At 41.8% G+C, this 14,603-nt stretch overlaps 1 protein-coding gene across 1 annotated transcript in view; it reads left to right on the top strand.

The window, feature by feature from the left end:
• The window catches only part of LOC137502148 (chymotrypsin-2-like), a 38,479-nt gene that overhangs the window by 22,367 nt on the left and 1,509 nt on the right, over positions 1-14,603 (top strand). Inside the window, exons 5-6 of the mRNA XM_068229133.1 lie at positions 2,917-3,030; positions 11,523-11,663. Coding sequence (XP_068085234.1) covers positions 2,917-3,030; positions 11,523-11,663 — 255 coding nt within the window. The remainder of the gene's footprint in view (positions 1-2,916; positions 3,031-11,522; positions 11,664-14,603) is intronic.

Below are 14,603 nucleotides of genomic sequence, written 5' to 3'. Positions count from 1 at the left end.
GGTTCGAACCCCACTGTCGGCAGCCCTGAAAATGGTTTTCCGTGGTTTCCCATTTTCACACCAGGCAAATGCTGGGGCTGTACCTTAATTAAGGCCACGGCCGCTTCCTTCCAACTCCTAGCCCTTCCCTGTCCCATCGTCGCCATAACACCCAGCGCCCCCAAACAACATCAAACAATCACTATCACCAACACTACCCGTTACCATCGTGACGTAAACACGCCAAGAGAACATGGCAACCAAGAAACATGAACCAAAACAACACTGGTCCAACAAGAAAAGTATGAAGGTAAAAAGGAAAAACTACAAATACAGGTCAAAATTAAATAAGCAGAAATGCAAGAAAACAAGAGAAAAATAAATCAAGAGACTGGCACCCAAGTGAAATCTCGCGTAGTTTTAAAATTATACACAGAGTAGTTTCATAGAATTACTTAATAGTATTACTAAATAAATTGTTTTTAATTAATCACACACCTTCTTTTCACCAAACGGTTTGGATGTATAACTAGGTACAATTTGGAAACCCAACCTAAAGAAATCTAAGTTAACTAAAAAACTGAACTTAATAAATTCGAGACCCACGACGATACTCAAGATGAAAGAATTTCACCCCAAATATTTTCACGCAGCAGGAAGCAGATCCAACACATAAATGAAGAAGGGACTTACATTGTCGGAGTTTGCAGAAGTACGCTTGTATCCATTAGTCACATAAATGAAATATACTTGAAGTTACTAAATTCATAATAAAAGGAAGACGCTCTCCGAGTCTGATATGGCAGCACTAAGGACTAAATTCTTATGCAGAAACATTGTTATCCAGTATCCATGTGGTAGATCGGAAAGCGATCCAGAAGTGAGGACGAAACACGTCTTACCTCCATCGTACCCCAGCGATTACTCAAGCATGGCGTCTCACGCCAACAGGCAGCATGGCCCTCAACCAACGAAGGGGAGAGTGAGAGACTCGCTCTCAAGGTGACACTACAACTTAGGGCAGGAGTTCGTACCATACAATTTTAAGGATTCCAAGAGAAAACATTAAAGCAATAAAATGTGAGCAAAGCCACGTAGAAAGTACTAGTGGAATGCAAGGCGGAAATAATTTACGAATGACACCCATTTCTATAGCACGAATGCAGTTTCGAAATATGGTTGGGGAGAGCTAAAACCTCATCACGAACGTGACAACATATATGTCTCAATCCTTTATCACAAGAAAACATTTTTTAACTATATTTCCATGTAAACTGTCTTTTAAGTACGTGTTACTCAAATATCTATCATCCGCTCCCTGGCTCGTGACAGTCCAAGCCTCATTTCCTAACTCCGGTGTCCAGGTTGGTTGTTCTCTTTCTCGTGTATAGCTCATTCCATGTTAAGGAAACAGTAGTGCTCTTGTTGCCATATCGAACGGCCCTGCTCAACAGCATTATGGATAAACCGCGGCTTATATATTGGTGAAACTAAGTACTTAATATCAAAATAAACGAAGGAAGACGGTAAGCTGTAAATTAGTTTTTTGAAATCTAGGGTGCAGGTCTGTAGGGCGGGGGATAGCTTATTTAAGGTTTTACAGCAACATGGACAAACTATTGCACATACGAAACCTCAGTATTAAAATCAAGGCAGTGTGGGAGAAAATAGACAATAGACATATTTATATGCTCGGGGTGGGCAGTGCAGTTAAGTGCTTTTAATAAATTTGCCCAGGCAACACCGGGTACCACTGTGCCGTCGGATCTACCCACGAAAAGAATGTGAACAATTAAATGCGCTTTCGAAAAAGTGGTAAAAATGTGGCAAAAATAAAATGCGCTTAAAGAACAAAAGCTAAATAACAGAACCAAGCACAGATAAACATCATAGCGAATTTCTATATCAGTACAAGTCATGCCGTGATGTATCGCTGTACAGCACAGCATCAGAATTTTCAGTCCCAACTGCTGTACAAGAATATTAGAACGAACGATCGAACCCGGCCCATCCAAACAGCACAGCACACACAGAAGCACAACTCAAATCCACTTACACACCCATTCGCGGCTACAAGCATTAACCTTTCACTCAATACACACACATACAACATTCACTCACGACTTACGCTCCGATGTTCGCAGCCCAGAAGCCTTGGGTTCGAAAGGAACCTCCCAGTAATTGCTCAAGAGAGCGACAAATAATTAGTGAGAATCTAACGCTGGATGCAACCAGCCACCAAGACTACGTTTGAGAAGGGAAGGGGAAGGGACAGGAGGGGGAACGACCAATGTAGAAACTCACTCACAGCGCAGGCGCACTTCAAGTATCTGTTAGAGTCTTGTGAGAGAGCGTAATAGAAGTTTCTCGTAACACAATTTCTTAAATATAAAATGAAAATATTTCTTAAATGAAAATATCTGTGATAACATACATAAATAAATATATGACTTTTCTTCAACCGTGTTAAGCTGCCGGCTATTCACAGCGTAACGGATTAAGTGTAACATAGACCAGAGCAACTCAGAAGGAAAATGAAGGAAGGCAACAAAGTGATGGCTGTTCCTGCCATTGTGCTTCCTCCCTGCGGATGTATTTCTTAAACAGTAATTATTTTGATAACTTGCGGCCAAAAACATACCTTATACATTATATTTCTTTCATAACACAATATATAAAATACATTAAGATATTCATTATTCACGAGGTATTATGAGCGTCTAAGAGGGGGTGAGTTCACTCCTTGTAAGACCATACGAGCAATATTGTTTTCTTAACATGGAATGAGCTATAGATTTGTGTATCATCACAAGATGGCATATGTACAGTATATGTATGTTATGTTTGTATGTACCGGTATGTAAACTTCGCCTTTGTTATATGAAGTAATAAGACGTCACTTTTTTCAGAGAAATTAATATGTACCGTAACTTACAGCTACCTGTGCCGATGACCTTCATTGACGCTCACAGCAAGATCACACCAATACCTGCACAAGATCAGAGGCTGACGAACACTGAAGTCACTCTGGTCGGATGGGGAATAACGTCTGTAAGTATCGCCCGCACGGTAATAATGGATTTCAGCAGGCTGGGTCCTTAAACTAAATTGTCTGGTTTCTTGGTGACTGCGTGTAATTCTTAGCACAAACAGCTTTAAAGGAGGCCACAAAGATATCTAAGTATTAAAAAGTTTTCCTCATACCAAATTATTTCAGTGTGCTTATATTAACAGTCTAGTGATCTTCTTTTTAGTAACTTTAATGTTTTTGAAGATATGTAATAGCTTTGGCTGGGTACCTCGGCGGACGGCAAATTGAAAACCTCAGGAAGCTTACAATAGTTCGCACACCGAAGACGAATGTTTTATTGTATCTCAGACAATGAGGTCTTTTCTGGTTATTGCACGAAGCCAATGAACTGATGATGCGCATGCAAGTAGCTTACAAGCTGAATATATTATACTCCTTATCCCTCCTCACTTCGTCTTCCTGCTTCTGCTGCTGTAGTCCCTCCAGGATTAGCGAAACGTAGTCGTATTTTGTTGTCAACATCATTGAACCCGACAAGTTCCTGTTATCGCCTCGTATCTTGGGCCCTTTTGCTCTTCGTAGCTCGGGTAGTAAGTAGAAGCTCAACGGGTCTTTAGGTGTCATGGATTTCATTCTTTTCTTTCACACTCGTGCACAATCTTACCTGCTCACGCTGAAAATTGTTCCACTTCGACCAACCTTACACTGGTCGTGTAATTTACATCCTCATCACACCCACCTTATCTTTCCAGCATGCAGCCAAGGTATTCTAAACTGCCGGAGTTTAGCAGTGGTTGGGAGTTCAGAAAAATGTATGTCGTTGGAACCATTGGACTTTCGAAAGTGCATGAAGATGTTCGTTCTTTGATTCCTTTGTGTTCGAAAAATGTTCACAAGTTTTTTAAATAGCACGTAGTCACTAATAACTGCACCACTACCAATTATCAGGAATGCCTTATAAAGATCTTTTGTGATTTTCGATGTCAGGAAAATCATGACAATGATTGAAAGGAGTGGAGTAAGAACATTACGCTGGTGGACTCCAACTTAGCCAGCAGGGCATCTCACATGTAGTTAAAATCCTTGTAAGATACGTATCCTGAAAAAAAAATCAGATATGATTCTGGAACAGCGTGAGCTCGTAATACATACAACCTGTCTTGGATCGCACTTTTAGTTTTCTTCTGGTTAATTTTTAGTGCTGAAACGCCCGGCTCCATAGCTAAATAGTTAACGTGCTCGCCTTTGATCACAGGGGTTCCGGGTTCGATTCCCGGCAGTGTCGGGAATTTTAACTATCATTGGCTAATGTCGCTGGCACGGGGATTGAGGGAATATGTTGTTTTCATCATAATTTCATCCTCATAACGATTCTCATTTCGCGTACGGGTGTCAACTTGAAAGACCTGCATCTGGCGAACCGAACTTGTCCTCGGACACTCCCGGCACTAAAAGCCATAGGCCATTTCATTTTTATTTTATTTTTTGTGCTAAAAATTCGTATGAAATTTTTAATTCTTACATGATTGTTTCATGTTCACTAGCATCACTGCTGAAGACAGGGAAGGCTTTCTTATCCCAAAGTAAACTCCTGCGCAACTACCAGCACCAACATGAAAAGTTGTGATGAAATAGTACCACTCCGTTCTACGCCACCCTTCCTAGCAACTTTACGCACGACGCAGTCCTCGTCGAATTCGATGAACATGGTTCCTTGCTCATAAATGTACATGATCATTCTCTTGTATCTGCGCTGGATGCTAGGATTACCTATAACCTTAAAGTCGTAGATTTAAGACTTTTTCGCGATTCAAGCTTCCCGTGAAAGTGCACACAAGCACTGCTGAACACTTTCCTGAAACCAGCTTCTTCAACGAGGTTCTAACTCTCTTGTTATTGGTTGTTCAGCAGTTTGAAAAATGGATAATTGAGTGATGGGCCGATAGAAGACTTGCTCGGCAGATCCTTTTTGTAAATCCGTGAATGAGGGGTAAATGAGACGGCCAAAATTTCTATAGGTTGATGGATGAAATTTTTGCTACACAAGTTATAAACACTGAACCGAGAGAAAAGGGAGACTACGCGTTAAGTGTTATCACTTCATCGTCACAATAATACAACAACAGTTTACAATACCCACTCCGTGACCCATGCCCTTTACAAAAGTAAAAATTTATGCCGTCCTGTCGAAGTCGTTCTACATTTATGGGTCGAGCGGGAGATGAAACAGAACTACGACAATTACTACCCTTTATAAACTATAAGCCAACGGCCGTAGCCGTGTTGAAACACCGGATCCCGTGAGATCTCCGAAGTTAAGCAACATTGGGCGTGGTCAGGTGTTGGATGGGCTGCCACGCGCTGTTGGTGGGGGGTAAGGGAATGGAGGAGCGGAAAAAGAACTGGCCACCCTACCGCACGTAAACTCCGGCTCAGGAACACCTCTGCGGAGGTTCGGACCTGCCTTCGGGCAGAATAACCCTTACCTATAAACTATAATATACTGCGATGATAAACGGAAGTGCTTGAAGCATGCTGCCAGATATTTCTCTACAGGGTAGTTATGAACAGCCAGGCACGTTCCATCTTTAACACGCCTTTGTCAACACCGAAACATCTCTCGCCGGTAGCATGTTGTTGTTTACATCCGTACACATGAGGTAACAGCAGGCAGACCTATTGTACACTGGTGTTCATTAAAAAGTGTCGTGACCCTCATTTCAGGCAAGAAATCAGTACAGCCTTCATAACCGCCCACTACCTGCTTACACTCTCTCTGTCACTGGTCACATGCATTAGACGTGTAACACATCCACACATCTGAAGGGTGAGAGAAGGATGGATACATCTAGCATGAACGAAACACGCGCGGAGGGGAAGTTACTTGCTCCCCCACCATCCCGCACGCTCCCCTGTTTAGATTGTTAAGATGTGCTAGAGAGGGGAATGAGGGGAGGAACCACACGACTCCATGAAAGTAAGGGACGTACAGCGTACGTCTACTCATTGAGGGTCAAATTCTTCGCTTTCTTTGTAATACTTATGTGCGAAAGCTGGCTGAAATGTTAGCGGTCTCGACCTTGACTTCATTATGAAATCGCATCGCGCTCAACCACTGTAAGAAAGATGATGATGATGCTTGTTGTTTGAAAGGGCCTAACATCTAGGTCATCGACCCCTAATGGTAAGAAATGTAATGACAAATTAAAAGTTCAAAATCAAACACTGACTAAAATAAAAATGCCATGAAGAATGAAGGGTGGGAGGGATATGAATGTAAAACAATCAGGGGATCCGACCCAAAAACTAACATAAAATAGTATTACTGACCAAGGGACCACTTCTGATGCACAATCCTGAATCGACTAGACGTGTTGGCTAAGGGGTCCAAAAGCCAGGTCAACGGCCCCTCAAAATAGTACTTATCGCTATTACAGTAGAACCATGGTATATGTCATGTTGGGGTACTAATCAAAAGTAGCGCAGATTCATGGTATTCCACACATGATGGTACAACTCACAGGTATTGTAGTTCGCACAGGTAACACAGACCTATGGTGTTTCTCACATAATGGCGCCACTCATAGGCAACACAAACCGATGGTGTTCTTCACCTACGTGAACTAATAACGGACGCCGGTATTCCCGTGGTGTTCCTCATATAGTGGGTACTAACCACAGGCAACGCAGACCCACGTTGTCGTTCATATAGTGGTTCTAACCACAGGCAACGCCTAAACCCGTGGTGTTTCTCACAATGATACTAATCACGGGTACTGGAAACCCACAGTGAACCACTCTCTGCTACTACTAAACACAAACCTTTGGTGTAATAGTGGTACAACCCGCAAATAAAGGCGACCCTTGGTGTTCCCCGCGAGATGGTAATAATCAAAAGTATTTTCATGGTTCTAATACAATCATCCCTTGGTCGCCCCTTTTTAGTCGCTTCTCACGACAGACAGGGGATACCGTGCGTGTATTTTTCTCTTGCATCCCCCACCCACAGGGGGTAGAGAGAGAGAGAGAGAGAGAGAGAGAGAGAGAGAGAGAAAAGAAGCGGAAGAAGAAGAAGAAGAAGAAGGAGAAGAAGGGATCCGTAACTTCGAAAAATGAAGTAACGGACGAAGAAAGGCAAGGGCCACGAGGGGCGTGAAAATGAAAGGCTCCCTAGGCCTCGAATGCTCTAATACCGCCGGGGTAAAAAAGAACAAGAGTTCATCAACAGAGGCCGGACAGGATAGACGAAAGTGAGGAACCTGGCGCATGTAAGTGGAAGCAATGCCAGGACTCAGCTAAGGGCCTCGTGGTCGCCAACCCACACTCCCAAGTTGAGAGCCCCTTGGGCCCTTTTTAGTCTCCTCTTAAGGCAGGCAGGGGATACCATGGGTGGATTCTTCATCTGCGTACCCCACCCACAAGGGTCTGTAAGAAAGAATGCCCTTATTTTAGTGAATATGGGCCCTGTTAAATTAAACTACTTGAATGCTCTTACAAGCAATGCCAGAAGAATAATGAATATAGTTTCCACTAAAATATGCACGGATATCATTTTTTAACGAAAGAAATGAAGATGAATGTAGGTAACCGTTTCATTTAAAAACCTACGACCTACTCTTTTACTGGAATATTATACTAAGTTTCCTTTCTTAATAAAATTGTGGAAAATGGGAGATAAATTAAATTGAATAAAATTACGTATAAAAATAAAAGGCAGAGATAATTCATCCATTTAAAAAGACCTGTAAAAGAAGAATTTTGTTTACAATCTAAAAAATATAGAATAATGAGAGGTGAGTTGTAAGAAAGAAAAATAAGATATTCTCATAATATTATAATAAACTATCTTAAAAGAACCAAAAAAGCGCATTTTCTAAGAAAATAAATAAGTAAAATGACCACTTCCTGTGCTCGAAAGTAATTGCATTTCAATTAAATGGAAAGTAGAGTATAAGCGAAAACAATGCACTAGTTTTCCACAAAACAATTTTATAGCCATAAAGTAATTGTAGGAAACTAATCGTGGGAAACGGAAACTGAATGGTTCTTCCTTACTCGATTAACAGGACGACCATCAATAGTCATTGTACAAAATTTCATTGAGTCTTCGAGGAATGGAGGAGACCAGAGAACTACACATGCAAGGTTCAGGTGTGCGTTCTTGTCACGACTTCCACTCTCCACTCATCAACGACCATAATGTATTCCAGGGCCTCTCAAACGCCCAAACTCTCACGCGTGCAGAGCGAGGTGCATAGGCTCTGTGCACTGTGCATCGGTACGCTTCGCCTCAACTCGGCTTGACTCGGATGGTGTAGTGTGCTGAGAGCGACGAAGCGTTTGGTGGTAGACGACGTCTTTATCAGTGAAATAGATAAGCGCACGACAACTACATAATAATGGAGCAACCTGTCGAAGAAAGCAAAGACTTCCGAAAGTCCATTTCAATCGAACTGGGATCTTTCGTATTTTTTTTGTCTGTCGTGACGATAACGCCAAATGCTTAATCTGTGGGACGATAATTACGTGCGTAAAAAAATCGTCTACTGAAAGACACTACAACAGACTACATTCGGAAAATTATTGTGAAATCATAGGACACGTCAGAGAGAAAGAATTAAGGAAGTTGAGACATCTTGAAGAAGAACATTCTATATCCACAAATGAGGTTTGTTCCAGTATTGTAGCATTTTCATTTTGGTTACGGGTTCTGCATTTTTTAAAATTATGTTTACATTCCTCTGAAACATGTATGTGTATTTCTAATTCACTTTTTTTAATTTTTTAATAACACTGGTAACCTTGTCCCATACAACTGTGCGTCTCCGCTCACCGCACATAAACATTTCGCAGTGGGGGAGAAACAGCAGTGAAGGTGAGGAACGCGGAGACAGGCCGAACGGGTGAGACAGGTGTAGGGAGAGAGGAGTGGAGGGGTCTGCACTCTGGTCAACCAAGCGAAGTCGTCTTTTGCACCGTGCACAGTGCATGCACCACGCGCATGCACCCCGAGAGGCCCTGATGTATTCTATGGGATTGAGATTAAGTGACTTAGCGGGACAGTCCAATGTTGACACTTTCGGTTGTTCCAACAACCACGTTCTGGTGGTGTGTGATGTATGCACGCTGCTGTTTTCGTGGTAGGGTTATCCTCCGTGTGGTAGAGAACTCGAACAATAGGAAGCTTCTAGAATCTGACTATATTCTTCGGAGTCCATCCTATGTAAGGCTTTCACCAACTCTCCTAATCCATTGGATGTCATCCACACCCAAAAGCCCACGCTAATTCGTCTACTCCGTAACAAAATGTTGAAGAGAATTGCACGTTTTGTCGGGTCACCACATCGATAGGTAGCTATCGGCGTCTGGTGAGAAAACCTTGTCTCACCACTCAACAGACTCCCAGAAGTCTTGCTGCGATGGAAGATACTGACGGCAGAAAACCACGCGTGATTCTTGGTGCTCAGATGTAAGGACACCTTTCTGGCAGGCCTTCGGTGATAGATGCCAGCAGGATGAAAACGCCGGTGGACTTTCAACGCATTCACCGGCAGGCCTAGGATTCTGATGTGCATTGTAGTTAGAACAAAAGTATTTTCATTTCTGGCTTCTAAAATAGCTTTGACTTGCTCCCTAGCTGTCTTACATGGTTGCTCCGATCGTCTAAGAGTTTTAAGGCCTTCCGTGCCCTCTTCCTGGTATCTTCTTATCCAACACCGAACTGTGTCTTCTGAGGGAATGACCTCTTCAACAGTACCTGATATCGGATGACCACATTCCTACTTACCTACAATGCGGCCCCTCCTCACCTCTGATGTGTAAGGCATGACGGATGATGTGTAGTCAGTGTAATGCATGGATACTCCATTCACTTGAAGGAGGAGGGAGTGTTTTTTCAAACTTCAAATCATTGTGGAGTTATGAGTTATTCAAGCACTTTTCATACGGTCGAACGTGTCCTTTATTCCCACACCCCTTTCCCCTGCGCACAGTCAGTGAAGAGAGAGACGGAAGTAAGACGGTAGAGTAAAAACACTGAAATCTTATAACAAGCGTCGATTACTGAAGCATTTTATCGTCTGCATGCAACTCCGTTGTTTTAGCAGTTTGGAAACACTGAATTACATGAGATAACCATGTTCATGCGAGACTGATCATGATGAGTATTCGAATGGATCGAGGTGCCGTGTGCTATTCTATATAGCCGAAAGTATACTACAGGTCCACAAGTTATTCACAGGGGAAAACGTGCTAAGTAGGTCATTATTTTCTTTTCTTTTCACGAACTGTCATGTTGTATAAATATATTCCTTTTTATTTTGACCATTTTTTCAACCTTTATAAAGCCATTAAATTTGAAATAACTGCTGAAAATATTTCCCATAGGGTGTATTATTACTATTACTCCTACTTCTACTACTAATAATAATAATAACATCGCGTTTTATCCTCAAAAACTAAAGCGAAAATAACCTGGTATTAAATAATAACGATTATCACATTGCAGCTGCGTTTGAAAATCCATTCCTATGGAGTTATTTCCAGCGCTGATCAAACACTTAAATGCAATACGTATTGGGGCGGGCTTACATCGTGTACATTCCTTCAAATTAAATCACAGTTACTGGTTTTCCTTTATCAGGAAACGCCAGTACATCCAGAATGTTTGACCGTAGAAACATCTTAATCATTTCCAGAGAAAATGGAATTGGGAGTGACCTCTGAGTGCGTAACGTTACAAGCCACACTTGCTGGAAGACGAACACCTGTGATGTTGCCTCGCTGCTTCCCCTTCATCCTCAGGGTTGGCCAAAATCTACGCCCAAATCTTACCCGTTTTCCTCTACACCTGGAATTCTTCTGATCACGGGTGTACACGTCACATGAAGGCGTACTGAAATGAAATGGCGTATGGCTTTTAGTGCCGGGAGTGTCCGAGGACATGTTTGGCTCGCCAGCTGAAGATCATTCGATTTGACTCCCCTAGGCGAACTGCGCGTCGTGATGAAGATGAAATGATGATGAAGACGACACATACACGTTCATCTTCGACATTTTATCATTACATTTTGAACTTACGAGGTTATAATATTGTGTGCCAAGAGTGAACACATCTTTCACATGCTGGACGAACAAACCGCATTTCAATTACAGTACATCCCATGCCGAACATCCCAGTCTTAACAACAACCAGCATTGCGGTTTCCTTTCGCTCGACACCCAGTATTGAAAGCAAAGAGTAACCAGCGCATATTTGTATCTCCATTCACGAGTCTACTTCTGTCTTGGTAACGTTACCTCCGCCACTTGTCTCACATGACAGCGATTATACCCAAAGAAAGCTGATAAGTGAGGATTTTTGATAAATGATTACAGTTAAGCAGACCACACCATCACCAAATAACAGATAAAGATATTGTAATTGACAAATTAACTTAATTGATGTTAACTCTCTTTATGAACTGGGAACTGTCAGCACGTCCAACTTCTTGTTCTGTTATTTTGTTTTCAGACGGAAGAACCACTTCTTCCAACATATCTTCAAAAACTGGAGCACGTTCCAGTCAACCAAACACTATGTGAACGAACACAATACAATCCAAGTAAAGTTCTGTGCCACTATCCCACTCGAGCTACAGGAACTGCGTGCCCGGTAAGTAGCCTTTCAGAAACTGAGCACTCTTTGGGTAGTTTACTGTTGTTTGTTGTAATCCGACTGGTCTTCATTAATAGATCAGTACTCTGACACTTTGTTCCAAGATGTAACATTACAAACTTAGTTACACTCCATCCATAAGTCTAAGTCATCGGCGCAATCTAAGCTGCTCACTGTATTTTTACCAAATTTAGTGAAAGCGTACAAACTTCAGTAACCAGATCAGGGGAATGATCAATATAGATAAAGAATTTTGCCTTGTCCCTTACATCCGACTTCCTTAAAGTATTTAAAATTGTGTTAGACTCCGTGAAACAACAATATAGATTCAATTCCTTCGATAAATTTGGCATTGCCATAAATAACTCTGATCACTAATACCACAGTGAACTATCAGAACCTGGGATGCGTTTCCGTTCAGAAAGAACACGCATCGCTAACTTCTACTTCCGAACGTCACTAAAATACTTACATTTAATTAGAAAATGTTTAATACCGAACACATACTTTGCATGTTCACAATATAGTTTTGGATAATTCACACAGATCATTAGCTGTTTGTTGGTTCCTCAACATGAGGGCCTTATGTGGATCCAGGGCTTGTTGTTACTGCCAAAAGCCCTACTGCCTTTTCTGCGCTTGGCTGTAACCTCCAGTCACGAAACTATTGCCCCATATTAGATAGATCTCTGGTTAGAATAACCTCGGTAACTTCGAGTCTATGTGGCTAACAGCAAGGGCCCAGTCATCTGCGTACCCAAACTTCCTAGATGTTCTCTCTGGCATATATTAACAGGACAAAAAGGAAGCCAGAACAGAACCTTGTGGGAGACCATTATTAAGATTCCTCAGTGAGCTCATACGAACTATTACCGATTTGAGTCCGGAAGTTTCTGTTACTGAGCATGTTGTTAATAAGGTTTCCAAAGTGCAGACATAGAATGATTCGTAGAAGTTTGAGAATCAATCCTAGTCTCCACGCAGTATCATATGCTGTTAATAGATCAACGAAGGCAATTGAATTTTTCTGATATTTCTGAAAATTAGCCTGAATGGATGTTGGATAGAAAGGACCTGATCTGTACAGCTTCGGTGCGGGAGGAGACCAGCTTGTACAACAGGTAATTTTTTTTAAATGATTGGCAAATACGGTTATAAACCATTCTTTCCAGAAGTTTATAGGTCATGCTAAGCAGGGAATGGGTCTATAGCTTTGAGGTTCGTTGTTAGGTTTGCCAGGTTTAAGAATAGCAATAATTTTTGTCCTCTTCAATTTATGTGATGTATAGCCTGATAGAAGCGTGTCTGTGAAATATTTAGCAAGCCATATTCTTACATTTTTCCCAGAGTTGGGAAGAAACTCTGGATGAATACCATCGAAACCTGGAGCCTTCCCTACTTTCATATCCGTATGTGCTACAGTAACTTCTTCTGGAGTGAATGGAGTGGAATATTTAGAATTCGAGGTGCATATTGCCTTGAGCTCTCCTAATTCCTTCTTACCTCTGATCGTGTTGACTCTTGAAGTGTTGACTATGTTGGACGGAATTTGATTAGCTGTAACTGCTCCCTTGGTACGGTGTGGCGGTTTGCCTTCACCAAGCTTCCTAAGGAGAGACCAGGCACTTCTACTTGATTTTTGGAAGTACATGGATTCAGCGGTCTCTGTCCACTTAGCACGTCTTGCAGCTTGCTTGGCATAGCAGTTCATCAGCTATTTCTCGGTCGTTACTTACACAGAATTCCTCATAAAATTGCTCACATTTCTCAGTCCAGCCAGGGACATATTCCCTACGATAGCCTCTTGAGACACATTTCTTTGCTGTACTTATGATAGCACCAACAAATCACTTGTAATTGGACCTTATGGTAGGAATCCAACAGACGCATTTATCAAGGTTTTCCCAGAACTGTGTCCAGTTAGCTTTCTTGAAGTTATATCTAGGTTGTGGAAAGGACCTTATTATTGGGCTACTGTGGCCCATTTCCAGAAGAACTGGTCGATTTTGGCTGTGTGGAAAGTCTGCCATAACGTATCTCGACATTGGCAAGGGTTGGAGATTATTATCGAATGAGACAAAACACAGGTCGGGATTATGGTCTGTCTTCCAGGCTGCGGACCAAAATGTACATAGATCTTTGGCATCAAAAAAAAAAAAATGATTGAGGTTGTGTTGTTCAGTCCAATCAACCAAAACTATTCCATTATCATCAATGCGAGAATATTTCCACAATTCATGGCGGCTATTAAAATCTCCCACATATATCGTAGGATGACTATGAGTATGGGGTACATGCGCATGTCACGTTATCCCCTGAGGTTTATAAATATTAACCACTGTAACTTCTCCTATCTTGGAAACAATCTCATTGATACCAAAATCAGACTAATGGAAATAACATATGCATTTTCTATATTGGTTCGTACATATGTTTCAATGCCGTAGACCTTGTCATAGGTGAAACCTAGTAATTCAAAGCCAGGTATGGAGCCTCTTGAAAGAAGTTTGGTTACCTCTCCTGCATGTGTTTCCTGAATCAGGGCTGTGTCAAAGCTGTTATCGACCAAGATCTCGTGTAATACTTGGCATTTAGATCGACTTAAACCTTCTATATTTAACTGACAAATCGTCAGGCAATGACCTAACTTTCTAGACAGTGGGACCACAGAAGAACTTCTCAAAGACTTGCATTCCATTGTATGATGTGATTTATGCCAGGAGATCCAAAGGATTATCTGGCAACCAGTGTTGTTGCTTAGTTAGCACCACCCGAAGGACACGTGAAGGTAAATTTCAGGTAAAACCAACAAACGTTGAGTAACGTTGGCCCCGCAATCAAAAGTGTAGACTCAGTGTCTTAGGAACATCGGGGAGGCCATACATAGCGTCTATCTTCTCCATGACTACCATGGTATTGGTGGCAATTCAAACAAAA

The sequence above is a fragment of the Anabrus simplex genome, chromosome 9, assembly GCF_040414725.1.
Source record: "Anabrus simplex isolate iqAnaSimp1 chromosome 9, ASM4041472v1, whole genome shotgun sequence".
Classification (NCBI taxonomy): Eukaryota; Metazoa; Arthropoda; class Insecta; order Orthoptera; family Tettigoniidae; genus Anabrus; species Anabrus simplex.
The sequence above is the reverse complement of the archived record's forward strand: the minus strand, read 5'-3'. Positions and strand labels throughout refer to the sequence as shown.